The sequence below is a fragment of the Cynocephalus volans genome, chromosome 15, assembly GCF_027409185.1.
Source record: "Cynocephalus volans isolate mCynVol1 chromosome 15, mCynVol1.pri, whole genome shotgun sequence".
Taxonomy (NCBI): Eukaryota; Metazoa; Chordata; class Mammalia; order Dermoptera; family Cynocephalidae; genus Cynocephalus; species Cynocephalus volans.
The window spans coordinates 14620591-14634827 of NC_084474.1; the positions used below are offsets into that span (position 1 = coordinate 14620591).

General features: G+C 38.6%; 2 protein-coding genes across 6 annotated transcripts in view; one reads left to right on the plus strand and one right to left on the minus strand.

The window, feature by feature from the left end:
* The window catches only part of PLAG1 (PLAG1 zinc finger), a 38062-nt gene extending 31742 nt beyond the window's left edge, over positions 1–6320 (minus strand). Inside the window, exon 1 of the mRNA XM_063079968.1 lies at positions 6210–6320. The gene's annotated coding sequence lies outside the window, so the exon portion shown is untranslated. The remainder of the gene's footprint in view (positions 1–6209) is intronic.
* A 508-nt stretch (positions 6321–6828) lies between these two features.
* Positions 6829–12115, plus strand: CHCHD7 (coiled-coil-helix-coiled-coil-helix domain containing 7). Of its 5 annotated transcripts, XM_063079839.1 has the most exons (7): positions 6853–6902; positions 7236–7364; positions 7541–7743; positions 7842–7870; positions 9501–9570; positions 11040–11138; positions 11977–12115. In XM_063079839.1, exons 3-7 carry the CDS (start codon positions 7735–7737, stop codon positions 12079–12081), a joined length of 312 nt encoding a protein of 103 aa, XP_062935909.1. In that variant the 5' UTR covers positions 6853–6902; positions 7236–7364; positions 7541–7734; the 3' UTR covers positions 12082–12115. The 5 variants fall into 5 exon arrangements, with proteins under 5 accessions (XP_062935910.1, XP_062935908.1, XP_062935911.1 ...); XM_063079838.1 differs by lacking the exon at positions 7236–7364 and having other exon boundaries at positions 6842–6902; XM_063079841.1 differs by lacking the exons at positions 7236–7364; positions 7842–7870 and having other exon boundaries at positions 6842–6902.
* Positions 12116–14237: the final 2122 nt, after the last annotated feature.

Here is a 14237-nt window from a genome sequence, read left to right on the forward strand (position 1 = left end):
AGATTCTCCTTCAGAAAATCAATGGCTAATTAATAAATGGCAAAGAAAAATTCCTTTAATCAGCAGCATACACCTAAAAATATTCCAGAAACTAAGAACTTTGTTGGTGAAATGTTTGTACCTTTATCTTGTGAAAAACTTTAAAAATGTTAAGTCTGTAAGAAATTATTTAAATTTCCCTTAAAAAGTTCACAAAGCAAGCTGTTCTTAAACTGAGGTTTTAAAATTTATTTCATTAACTTAAAGGAAAGTTTTAAGCTTTCTCATGAACAATGAAGAAAATAATTTGCAATGGTTTCTAAGGTTCTCAAAATACATAGGTACAATTTAAATGATCTTTGAAATCTTTTTAAAAAATAGAAGAAAATGATTTTTTCTTATTTAAAAAAAAAGAATTCCAAATAACCACTACAAATTATTCTTACAATTTAATTTAGTTTGATTCAAATCTAAGAAGATAAGGAGAAAAGGCTTCGAGGATCTATTTTTAAAAGGTGCTTATAAAAGTGACCATTTGCATTACAAATATTCTCTGATAAATCCCCCTAATTATCTCTCTCGTTTTTTTTTAGTAAATTTCTAATTTTTGCCTTTGAATTGGTTCTTCTTTATTCATATAAGTTGAATTTTAAACTTACCATAATTGTTATTTTATTCTGAAATACTTACCTACCTAGTTCCTTACCATTAATTTTGGACATTTTAGTCCACACTTACATTGTTATTACACACTTTCATTGTTTCAAACTCTTATTTTTAAAAGGCATCAAAAAACCATTTTTGCCTTCTAATACCTTCACATTTCTAGGTTTTCTACGTCTTTAGGAAGATTCCACTTTTAAAAAACTGCAAAGAAAAATTTTAGGCAAACTGCTTATCCTATTAACCTAGGACATAACTGCATAAGTTCATTCATTCTACATATGCAAACACATTTCTTAGGTAGTCATCTCAAATTCCCAACACACACTGTGGTTAGTTTTAATACAATGATCCTGCAGTAACTCTGTTTACAAGACATTCAGGGACTTTTAAATACTAATAATTTTAAAGTAGTATCATACCACTTCATTTTTAAAATGTGAAATATTTGTTTTACAAAAAAAATTTTTTTTGTATTCTGATAAGCACTTAAAAAAAAAAGAGCAAAGTCCTTAACAACAATGAACATCAATACATACACAAAATCAGAAACCAAAAATTCCCAAGTGCTCTTGGCAGTTCCACACCACCATATCCTTGTCAAGACCACCCTGAAAAGAGGAGGCAGGGACAGGTGTACACACTGAGTAGAATGCAAACCACTGAGCAGCAGGCCAATCAATTTAAAAGTAAAAATCAAATTATGCCTCTGTAATAATTTCTACTATGCTTTCACACATGTCTATCTCTCATAACTACACACCAATACTTTTATAAAGTGTTATGATATAAAAATTCATTTAGTTTCTCAAATTAAATCTAAAAATTAAATTTGCAAATGAGATATAAAAGTTGCCCTGATATAAATAAAAAGTGTAAGAGTGGATTTCAGGTTCGGGCATTTCAAAAAATTTAGGCATTGAAATAAATACAAAAAGTAAAAATTAGTGACCTCCAAAGTGTTCTTATAGTAAAATGAAAAAGAATTTCCATGCCTGAATTCTAAGATCATAGTTAACTTCACAGTTCATCAATCTGATGCACCTTGCCCTCACATTTAACTTATTTGTAAATACTTTTCCCAGCCTACCTAAACACTTCCTAATTGGTTAAATATGCTGCCTATATTAATTCCTGTTAAAATTAAAAAAACTAAAGATCCACTTTTGTTTTTCAGCAGTGACTGATATACTTTCAAAGTATTTAATGTTTCAGAAAAGGTGTTTATCATGTTCTTAAAATATTTTTAAAGTGGCTCAAGGGACAATTAATAGCTCTTTTACCTTGAACATATTCACTATTTGGAATTTTGTAGGACAGAATCAGTTCTCTCCTTCTGAAACTCTTCCCTTACTCAAATAACTTAAGAATCTAAGATGTTATCAATATAAAGAGAAAAAATTTATATTTATTTCTTATAAATTGCAAACACATCAAAAAGAACATGTATTCCAGGCAGTGTAAGTAAAGTTATTCAGTAAGATTTTTTCCCCCCTTGGGGGTGTGTGTGTGTGTGTCTGTGTGTGTGTAACAGGTAATTTTTCACATATCTTAATTTTCCAAAGAACAAGATTCAAATTAAAAATATTATAACATTCCTAAAAGGAGCAATCATTTTGATACAGAGCTCAAGAGGCAAATGATTACTGAAACAAAACTTCAAAGATAGCTAAAGATACATGTTTTAGTTATCTGGCTTTTCAAATCTCAGTTAAGACGAGAGCATTACATTTAATTTAGGAAAAAAACAACTCAATCTTTAGAAAGGAAAATTTCCAGAATACCAAACCAAAATGTATGTAGTAACAACCAGGATTATGTTAAAAGTGAAGGAAAAAAACCCCATCTTTGGATGATATTAAAACACAAAGAGCATCCTTAAAATTTTAAAACTATATTAATAAAAGCAAATTCACTAATTTATTACCTGTAAATATCTTTTTATTAAAATATTTTGGTTATAATAAATATACAGATATAGAGTTTTATCAGTACTAGCCCACACTCACAAATCATGTTCCACAGTAGCTAAATTCATAATAGGATTTCTAACAGCAAAATTAGGCATATAAATTTCAAATAAGAATCTTCATCTATGAGGTTTCTCCAATTCTAAATGAAATAAAGATTTTGAGTATACAATATCCTTAAATAATTTCTTTAAATTGGTATAATTTAATAATAACTTCCAACAAAGGAGCTCAACAGGTAATATTTCTAAGGTATCAAAAAAGTTCAATACAAACAATTCAAATTAGACATTGCGCTACTACAAATTTTACATTTGTGCACTCTGAGTGTGTTTTCTAATTCAGACAAGTAGCTAGTTGTGTAAAACCCAAATACGAAGAAAGTTTTATACCACCCTATGTGTGAGACAAAATAAATAAATAAATAAAAATCACAATAGCAGCACTTTTATTTAGGTAGACAATAAACTAATCATAACTTGAAGTGTCCGAACCTGAACAACTCAGTGATCTACTACTATAATAGAAATACTTTTCCTTCACTTTTACAGAAATTGAATTTATTGATATTAGTGTCTAGTTTGTCAAAATGGCAACTATTCAAGATTGAAAAGTCTCATTTATTTTAAACACATAGCATAATTCTGACTTACAGAAAATGTAACCTAACCACCTTGAACCAAAATACTATGAAAATGTAAGATAAACTTCAAAGGTTTTTGTAGGTATTAATGACATTCTGAAACCTCTGGACAGAAGATTATTTGGGGAGCAGGGGAGTTTTTCTTCTCCATCGATAGCTTAATCCCTTTCCAATCAATTTTGATTTAACAGCGGTTCATGAGATTAATTTTTTAATGAGTTCTTAGAAAGTTGTAATTGCTTCCAAAATCAGAAGCCATAAGATGATGTACTCAAACACTATAATGCTGTTATGCAGGTATTTACAGAAAGGTGCAGAGAGGAGCTTCCTTGTGAACACAAGGTAACATGCAATGGATCACAAAATAATAATCTGTTTACACAGTAATGGCAAGAAAAAAGATTCTGTACAAGAAATTTAAAAATTCAGCTCTAACTTCAATCCATTTCTATACATCATAAAAACAAAGGAAAATAGGGATTTATTTCAGAAACTCCATATACCTATGGACAACGGAAGACAAATAATTTCTATTCAAGATTAACCTTAACCCCAAATAGCTAACAATTTACATATTATAAACTTTAAAAATATTGTGGAAATCTAAAACATAAGAGCCAACAGTAGTTTCTGACCAGCAAACATTTCCTGTTAAATAACACAAATAAATTCAACTTAAAACATGCAAATTGATGTGTCTCAGGATTTTAAAATCTTTTCAAAGGCACAAAGTTACAGCACATGTATAGGATGGACTTTAAAAATGGATACATATGTAAACTTTTCCATGGTGTTGATGTACGTGGTTTTTTTTCCCCCCAAAGAAATGCCTACTGCTTACAATGTTAAAGAATCTTCACCACCCTGTCTGCAATTTTCAACCAGAAGTTCTCAATGTACTTTAAGCCAAATGGAATATTAGGTATTTTACAGCTTTTACAAAATGGCTGTAAAATCACCTTATGGGCATACATAGCTCTTTGATCTCAGTGCACAGAATTCATAACTGTTCAATAATGCTATACCATTACACCACACACCTTAAACTATTTCCATTTTTCCACAATTCCTTCCAAAATCAGCTTCCAAAGCAAAGCAATGTAACATGAAAAGTTCCTGGGAGGGCTTGTTACACAAAAGAACGCTTGGATACAAACTAATCGAAACACATATCCATCTTCTGTTGAGCTTGTTTATCCCTTCTTTCCCTCCATCACTCCTAAAGGTGGGTGCACTTGAGTAATGGAAAGAGAAGGCTCTTCCATCACCACACCCTCTCAAGCACCTCTGGTTTTGGTCCTCAGACAGAGATTCTGTGTAGGTGATGAAAACTATAAGAAAAGAGAAGCTGTCCCTTTAAAATGCCCTGCTCTGTCCCATATCCCACGTGGAACCAACATCAGCAGCACTTTCCCATTAACATCAATGTGATGCAAGAGGCACCATCCTTTTATATACATAAAACCAGAAAGCTTAACATTCTTTAGTGAGGATGAGCAGGTGAAGAAGCAACGTGTCAGGAAGGGAGAAACCAAGGCAACTCCCCAGCCCTCCCCAAAAGGTACTCCAGTCTTGCACTCCAGCCTCTCTGTACAACATCACCTCTTTACCCCTCCTCTGTGAGACTAGTTTAAAGAAAGGAGGGAGCCACTAACAAAACCTGAAGCATAAATGCGACGAAAATGCAATCTAAAGCCGGAAAGGTTTATTCTTCCAATCACACATATTAACTCTATTAAGAAAATGGCATCACTTTTTTTCCACCAAAAAAAAAAAAAAAAAAAAAAAAACCCGCAAAGATCATTAAAAGGGAGTTATAAAATAGCAAATATAGTGTTTATCTTATCTCAGATCAGTACACATTACCAATAAGTTTAGCAGTTTCTGCACTACCACCTCCCCCCTCCCTCCCCCTGCTTCTCTTGCATTGGATTTTCACGTTTTCTCATTGTCGGTTGAGTTATAAAAGGCTTTTGCCCTTCGAAAGTTTTAAAAAATAAATAAATATTAACTCCTTGGTCCCTGAAAAGTCAAAATGGACTTCAGGGGAAAGGCGGTTCATACTTTTACCTTTAGCGAGAAAAGGGGGAGCATCCCGGATTTTTAGGGATTTTTTGCGATTTTTTAAAAATTTTTATTTGGTTATATGCCTGAGTTCTCCCTCCATTTTGGTTGTTTATGATACTGACAACAAGCTGTCCCTGCTCTGTGCCGATCTCCTGCTTTCATTTAGCACCCCCTCCCCCTACCCCCCCTCGCAGCCACACACCCCGGGCTCACACCTCCCCGCAGACCCCGCACCCCGACCCCGGCTCGCCCACCTGAGGAAAGGGCAAAAACAAATTCATTTCTCCAGAAAAGAAAAACCTCTTTTGAAAAAGGGGCAAAGTTACCCCAAGTCACTCAAAGTGCCCCCCAAATATTGCCGACTGCGGGTTTCCGCCAGGCCCTTTGGGAAGCGACCTTCCCCCGGGATGTTTTGGTGGAAAATGCGGAGAATTTACTCTCAAAACTGAATTTATATTAATTTTTCCCTTATTTTTCGGGTCTCTAATGTCTTCCGCTCTCGCTGCTGCCGCTGCCGCTGTCACAATATTCACAGCACCAGAGAGGAGGAGGAGGAGGAGGAAAACTTTTCAAACTTTCCAGACCCTGAATAAAGGGGTTTCTTTTTTCCCACCGACCTCACCCTCGGGTCCCCAGCCGCATCGCCCCCTGCCCTGTCAGAAGCGACTTCGGGAGTCCTCGCAGCCCCGCTTAATTATTTTATTTTATTTTTTATTATTATTTTTCTCTCTGGGGTCCTGAGCAGGGGCTGAGAGTAGCACAAACTTTTCCTCCTCCTGCCGCCGCCGCTGCTCCTCTGCCCCCTCAGCTAGTCCCATAATTTAAATAACCCTGATATTTCTCCCGCTAAATGCCTCTCCGCCGCCCCGGACCCCGGGAGAACTCACCGCGGGGCTTTAACATCCTCCCTCCGGCCCGTCCGCCGCCTTTACACCGCCCGCGGAATTTCTAATAATTTTTTTCTCATATTTCGGGCTGGACGCGGCGGGCCTGGAAATTGTTTCCTTACGCCTCTTTCCAGCAGCCATTGTAGTGTATGCGCTGCCCCTGCAGCCCAACTTGCAGCTGCCGCTGCCGCCGCCGCCGCCGCCGCCGACGTCGCGCCCACCGCCGCCTCCCCCGGCCTGCTCGGCCACCGCCCCCGCCTCCCGCCGGCCCGCCCCCGGCCCCCGCCCGCTACTGCACCCGCCCTCCGCGCGCGCTCCGCCCTGGGGGCGGCCACTCGGTGCCGCCGCCGCCGGAGACTGGCCCGTCGATTGGCTGGTGGCGCCGTCCATCAAGCCAAAGTGTTAAGAGGCGGGCAGCAGCGCTGGGGGCGGGGCCTCGCGCGACGCCACGCCCATTACTCCCTCCTTGGTCCTCCTCCCGCCAGCTGGGGGCGGGGCGAGGCTCGCCCGCCCCCGCCGCGCAAAGCCCCGCGCGGCTGTCAGTCTGGCTGCGACGCGCGCCGATTGGACGGGCGGCCGCCGGGGAGCGGGGGCAGCATGTTGGGCTGCGCGCTACTTAAGGTCCTGCTGCGTGAGCCATTGACGTGTTTGGAGCTGGAGACGTCCTGGGTTGTGGAGTAGTTGCTGCCTGAGGTAAGTGGTCCCCCCTTCCCTACCTCCGCAGCGGCTTCAGGGAAGCGGGAATAGGGGGACGCACCTGGGCCGCCGCGGGCCCCGAACCCACATCTACCGCCCGGAGCCGCTCCCTCCAGGCCTCGGCTCAGTGCGAGCCCCTTCCCGTCGCTCCTTTTCCCGCCACTCTGGTCTCTTCGAGCCGGGGCCGAGGAAGGTGACCCCTTCTCCGTCCGGGTACCTCCAGCTCTTCCTTCACTCTCCTTTTCTCCAGCTTTTGAAACGCGATTGCCTGCTCCCACCCCCAGTTCCCTGCGTGTTCCTTACTCCCTGCCCCTCTCGGCATCTTCGCAGGACGGAGCAAGGTGTATTCACCTGTACCCGTCGTCCCGGATTAGACACTGACGGGCAGACCGCGGAGGGCGGCGAGGCCTTGGGTTCCCCTCTGTCTAGTTTCTCCTTCGACCTCTCCAACTCCCTCTGGTACGCCACCTTGGACTTCTTGACCCTGTCCCTCTGCACCCAACAGTGGGTTAACGGCAAGATGTGTTTCACCTTCCCTATTTAGCAGAGCCACAGACCCTGCCTTGGCCCCGGCTTGGACCAGCATGTGGACAGGACGTCTTCAGTAATGTTCCCTTCCCCCTTCCCTTTCACAGCTACTTGGAGAGCGGGGACGTGAAAAACTGGATTGGAAATCAGCTACTTTATTAAGCAGTGTGCTCTTTGGAGTGGATTTTAGAGTTATTCCTCAAGTGTGCTGTGGTTTTGCGGCCCCTCCCTCAAATCTTTGTTTGGTTTTCTTTCTGGCTGTCCTCTGCAGTAGTAGAGCCTTGTAACATCTGTTTAGTACATGCAAAAAGTAAGTAGATAAGGCCTCTTTAGCAGAGCACTCGATCTTGCCCTTCTTCATTCAGCACCGCTCCTCACTGTAAATTGACATTTCTTCTTCATTTCCAGTTAATGCATGAGGAATTCATGCAAAGGAGGTGAGTTTCGGAAATCCAAACTTAGAGTGACTTGTATTTAGAATCCGGAAGGAAAAGGGAATGAAATGTGAATAAACTCATGCAACAAACTTGGTCCGGGTATATGTGATGTTACCTAGGTGTTACTTTTGAAGAATTTCTGACTGATGATGATAATAAAATACAGAGTAGAACACTTTCATGTAAGGCATACAACTTGAATTTTGTGTCTGATCCTTGTTGAGATTATTACATCCAAGGTGTATGAACAGCTAAACAGAGTTCTGTGTTCTCACATCCAAGGCTGTGGACTTGCTTAGTTCATCTCTCTTAAGAAGAAATCAAGCCTGCAATAGATTGTGTCGAGAAGAGGAAGACGCTTCTAGATACAATTGAACAACATCTTGGATTTCCTTTTTGCGAAGGTGTTTCTGTTAGCTGGGTATTTTCATGTATTGTTCAATGAAAATCATAAAATAAAATGATTAGTTATAGGTTACTGAAAGTTAAGGACCCCAAATAACCAAACCCTTCTCATCCTTCTTTGCAAAGATTGGTCTGTTTTAGCCTGGACATCTTGATCTTTCCCTTAACAGACGACTCTTGATTAAGAGTACCCCATTCATCAGGTTTGATTGTTCTTCCTGAATAAACTTCATTTCTTTGAACATGATTGATGTTTTTTGATGGTCCCATTGTGGTCAAGGAAAGTAGAAACCATTTCATACAAAAATTCTGACCTCTGGTTATACAGGCCAATGCAATTTTTTAATCAGTGGAGTTTTGTAGGTCACACTGCATTTGCTGCGTTCTCCCTTGACATTGCTTTAAAGATAGTAGGCACACCAATTTCAGTTGAATTACATGATAATGAGCAATTATCCTGGGATATAGTTGACATATTTACTACGTGTGTATGACTTGACTTGGAATAACTAATTGGCTTTTGAGGAACTGTGATCATCTTTACTCGATAAAGACTGTTACAAAGCTCTGTCTCTAAGACTTGAGTGGGAAGATTACTGAACCATTGCAGCATTCCTGACTTACTTCAGCCCAGGGAAGTATCACTTAAATAGAAGACGCCATTGGAAGTAAAGTTTTAACATTTTTTTTTTTTTTTTTAAATCACTATGGCTTTTCAAAATGTCAACTAAGCAATAACTTTGCTTTTCTCGTGCTGGCCACAGAGTAGGCACTCCAGTACTTTACTTGATGAATGTTTTTGCTAAAATTGGGCTGTACTCAATTTTTCTGTGCTTATTTTGTATGCTAATCAACATATAATAAGGAAGTAATTTTTAGAGTGTATACCATATTCTTAGATTTTGTTAGTACATTTAGTTGCTTAAACTTAAGAAGTGAGCATGAACTACAACTGAATTATAGTTGAACTGTATTTCTTACTGGTCATTAAAATCAAATTTCAGTAGATCTATTTCAATGTGGCCTTTGTATGAAGGTACCATGGCAGTACAAAAGAAGGACACATCCAAGTCTTTATTCTCAAAATATGGAGAATACATGAAGTTCCTCACTACATGATCATTATGCCAAAATTACATTTTCAAGTGTTTCAAGTGGGGCTAAGGATATTTACTGATTTATTTTCTATCATCTACTGTGTAACTCTTCCCCATCTTACTTGCAGTAAGAAGACTGTTAGGATGCCCGTGGTAATGCGGAGGCTGAGAGATCCTGACGTAAATCCTTGCCTGTCGGTAGGGTGGTTTGCTTCCAATTTCTATGAGTGTTAAGTTGGAAGAACAGGCTACTTCTAATTTTGGGGGGGTATCTGTTTTTTGCAGTTGTATTAAAGTTATTTCTGTTACAAGAAATAAATTTCCTGGCCAGTGTATTCTTATTTCACTAGAGTGTTTTTAAATATTCATAATTTAGTTAACAAAGATTTACCTCCTCTTGAGTATCCCTTATTTGTATAATATGCAAACATTTAGTTGTCACTGTAATACTACATAGGCATATGTAACACTGAGGAAAATCTTTAGTCCAAACACGGAAATTTGGAAGGTATGATATTTTTAAACTGTCACTGAAATTTATGGTTTTAATAGCAATAATTTCATCATGTCTTTGAGACAACCTGGCTGAGATTAATGGACTAGTAATAGAATTAGCCTATTCAAAGCCTAAAGATTTTCACAACAGTATCTTATAAACCAAATATTTTGTTGTAGTAATAAGCTTTTATTGGCATTATGTGGCCTGTAGTACTTGTGGCTTTACTGCTCTTGAATAATGCATTCATCATACTGGTTGGTGCTAGGAGAATTATACTCCCTAATCCAGTATGCATTTTCCAAATGTATATATTCATTAAATATTTGGGATAGAAATTTATGTCCTGTATATTAGGTCTGTTTTCAGCAGGTCTATTAAGTAAATCAGTTGAGATAGAACATGTTTCTTAGATCTGTGAAGCCAATTACCTTCCTGTTTGGTTAAACCTTAACTTCAGATGACTTCTCAGAATCATACCTTTCACTTTGAAGTTTGTTATCCAATCTACTTCCAGTTCATACAGCTTAAATTTAATTTCCAAATGGTAGCTACCCTCCTTTGAACTCATAGCCCTGTGCTGCTCACTTTGGTTTTGAAGTGATGTTAATGGTATCTATTAAAATTGCTTACATAATAGTGTGTTTACTTATGTAATGGAGTGAGTGATAGCCAAAAACGCATTGAGATGAATGGTGGTAATTTAAGTTGCCTTGATGTAGACCAGTTATTAGCAATTTACTTAGGATCTCAAAACCAACATTAAGATTAAACTATTAAAGCCAAAGTGAGAATTTAGAAAAGCAGGAGAGCTGTACTGTGGGAGACGGGGTTGTGATTCTAGCTGCACAGCAATGATTCTGAGCACCTTGCCTCAAAAGTTTCTTGTTTAGTGGATTAAATGATATCAGTCCATGCAGTTCAAATTCCTCCGATCAGATATTCAGAAAACTGGCCCAGGCTATGAAAAGGAAGATGTCTGCCTGAGCAGAATGAGTGCTGGGATAGCTGGCAAGATAATTCAGTTTTTATAAGTGTGTACCCATTTAAACGAACAAAAATGAACTATTTCATATTTTCTGCTTTGGGGGGAAGCAGCTTCAGAAGTTTTTGTGGTTTTTTTAAAGATCTCATTCTTCGTTTTAAAAGATGCCTCTCTTACATGTTTAAGGAATCTGATGCTTCTATTAGATGCATGAATGAAAATAACTATAACAGAGAAAGATGTTCCGTTTACTTCTTGAAGTACAAAAACTGCCGGAGATTCTGGGTAAGCCTAGTAGCTTGGTTAGCTTTAAGTTAAAACCCATCTGTTAGGCCTCAAACTAAGGCCTGGAATTAGTCAGTACACACGATTCTTTCCTAGTGATGGCTGTAGAGAAACTTAACTGTTTGACTTTATCTTGTGTGTTATGTTAGCCCTAAAGGATCCTCGAGAGCTCTTGCGAGCTGCCTCATCCTACTTACTCTAAGGTATAAGAATGCAATATTAATATAGATCTTCCTAGGAATATAAATATCTGCAGCCCAGAAGTACTGAGTTGAGTTTTCCTGGTGTTGAACCCTGCCATAACACATTACATTAGGCATGTACTTCTGCCTCCTCCTCTCCCACTGCTATCCATAACAGTTCAAACGTTTCCATGTTTCTCAAGACATTGGTATATAATTTCTGTTTCCCTGAGCACTGATCCAGCTATTTCCTTTCCTTTTACTAAGTGGACTGTTGGTTTCATTTAGCAGTTGCTCAGTAGCTCTGCTAGGTGGACTATACACATGTACTTCAAAAAGTTCATGGAAAAAATAGAATTAATAGATAAATACTAATCTCTCCATGAACTTTTTGAAGACTCCTCATATATATGCTTGTGTTCTTGTACTTATACAGTATATCCCCTTCCCAATTACTTTTAACATATTCCTATGGGAATAATCACTTCTATTTGTTTAAAACATTTATCTGAATTCCTACAATTAGGTTTTGGGTTTTTTTTAAACTTGGCTTTTAGAATTTCCTTTTTGGGGAAGCAATAGCGAATTACTGACAAATGACTAGCATATAATACATGACTGACTTTGGTTTCTTCTTTTTTTATGCCCATACACAGCATTCTGTCATGATCCAGAGAAGACGGAATGGAGTGAATCCACCTATGCCTACAGCAGCAGAAAGAGATGAAATCTTGGGAGCAATGGGAAAGATGCCCTATTGAATGTTTGCATTAAAATTGTTTATATAATTTAGAAGCAGATGAATATTTTTAATAAATGATTGCTGTAATCTTTTAAGACTTTCCAGGCCTCACCCAGACAGATGTTAAGTTCTACAAGGGGAGACAGAGTTAAATTAGCCCCGTGTGCTTTTTGTTTGCTCTCAGTGCCATGATGATGGTGTACTGCTGGCTGTTCTGTGGCACTGAGTTTATAGTGCTTCCTCGAGGTAAGGGAGTGTTAGCAAAGGCTATGAGAGGAGCTGAACTTTTCCCTCAGCATCTTGAAAGGAACATCAGATGTAAACACCTAAAGACTTAGTGGGGCTGAGAGGAAAGCAGTGTTTCCAAGGCAAAGAAATGATGTGAGCAGCAAAGTGATCAATGCAGGCTTGGCTCCTGCTGGCGAGTAGTCTGTAGACTTTTGGACCTAGAGTTCCAGGTAGGTGGAGGAGTGTGGGGAGAAGACTGGAAAGGTAAGTTGAAGGTGTGGTGGGCCTCAGATGCCAGGCTCATTCCTAAAAACTCTGTCCTTACATCACTCAAGTTTAAGTAACGTTAGTACATTCACTGGAGGGAAAAGGATGCAGGAATGTTGTCCTAAATAAATGGCATGAAAAAAACTGGTCTTTCTATAAGGAAAGGCTTTGTTACAGGATTCTGTGACTAAACTCAGTAAATACTGGATAACCTTCTGAAGCCATTGCATCAGTTCTTGAACCACAGTAATGGGGGAAAAAGATTCCCTTAGAAGTAGGATTTTTATTTGCAAGATGAGATGGGCAAGGAAGGGAGAGGGGGTTCATCTGGTGAACATGACACTAGATGAGACTAGAGCTTAACTTCCTTTTATGATATAAAAAAAAATATTCAGGATAGTGACAGGTGGATTGTGTAGCAACTGTCCTTATGCCCACTGCCTTTTAAAATCCAGTTTGTTTAATCTACAGAATAGTTTTATGAAAGACATATTATTTAACAAAATTTAATGCATACTAGAACATCAATGAGAACAAATTGCTCATGCCTCTTCATCTAGTCTTACACCAAGAGCATCACTTTAATGGCTGCTGACCCTGAATATCCATCCGAGTTCAAAACGCAGCTCAGAAGTTTTTAAGCCATATGACCTTGATTGTTAAATGTGATTCTATTTGAATACAAAATGGATTGTGTCAAAAATTTTTAAAATTTGTATTGATTACTATAAAAATGATGGATTAAAAGATGGATTAAAATAGGACCTGAACAGAATTAATACATAATTGTGTGAGAAGCATTTCAGTACTTTTAAACATGCTTGTTTAAGGGTTGAGAATTTTAATGCCACCTTTTCAAACATACCTACCAATATCAGCATTCATCCTGTAGCTCTTTGTACTGCTTTAGCTCTCTTTAACTTTTTATTTTCAACACCTTTGCTTTATTGCTAAGCTGGGTCTCTGGACTGAGGTTTCCTGCCAGCTCCTGGTGGGCCCTATAGGGAGCTGTAGGTCTGGAGTGCTGAGGACCAAGGTGGAGCTCAGGCCGAGGCTGGCCCTGGGCAACATTGGCCTGCGGATTCAGGTGACTGCCAAAGCTTCACTCGATGCACAGCTCCTCCTAGGATTATGGGGCACGGAGTCTGCTTACATGAAAAAAGGCTGCAGCCTGTACTCAACCCTGAAAGACTTTTTTAAAAAAAATAACTTTATTGAGATATAATTCACACATCATATAAGTCATCTATTTAAAAATATACAATTCAATGGATTTTAGTCTATTCACAAAGTTGGGCATCCATCACCACAATCGATTTTAGGACATATTTGTTACCTCAAAATGAAACCCATGGTTAACATTTGCACTTCCCATTTCTTCCTAATGCCACCCACCACCACTTAGCAACCACTAATCTGCTTTGTATCTATATTATTGCCTACTCTGGACATTTATGTAAATGGAATCATACGATACGTAGTCTTTTGTGACCGGCATCTATCTAGATGAAATACAGCATAACGTTTTATCTATATAATTTGTATAATTTCATTTAGCCTAATGTTTTCAAGGTTCATCTATATAGATGCACATATCAGTACTTAATTCTTTTTTATTGCCAAATAGCATTCCATTGGATGGATATACCACATTTTATTTATACATTAATCAGTTGATGG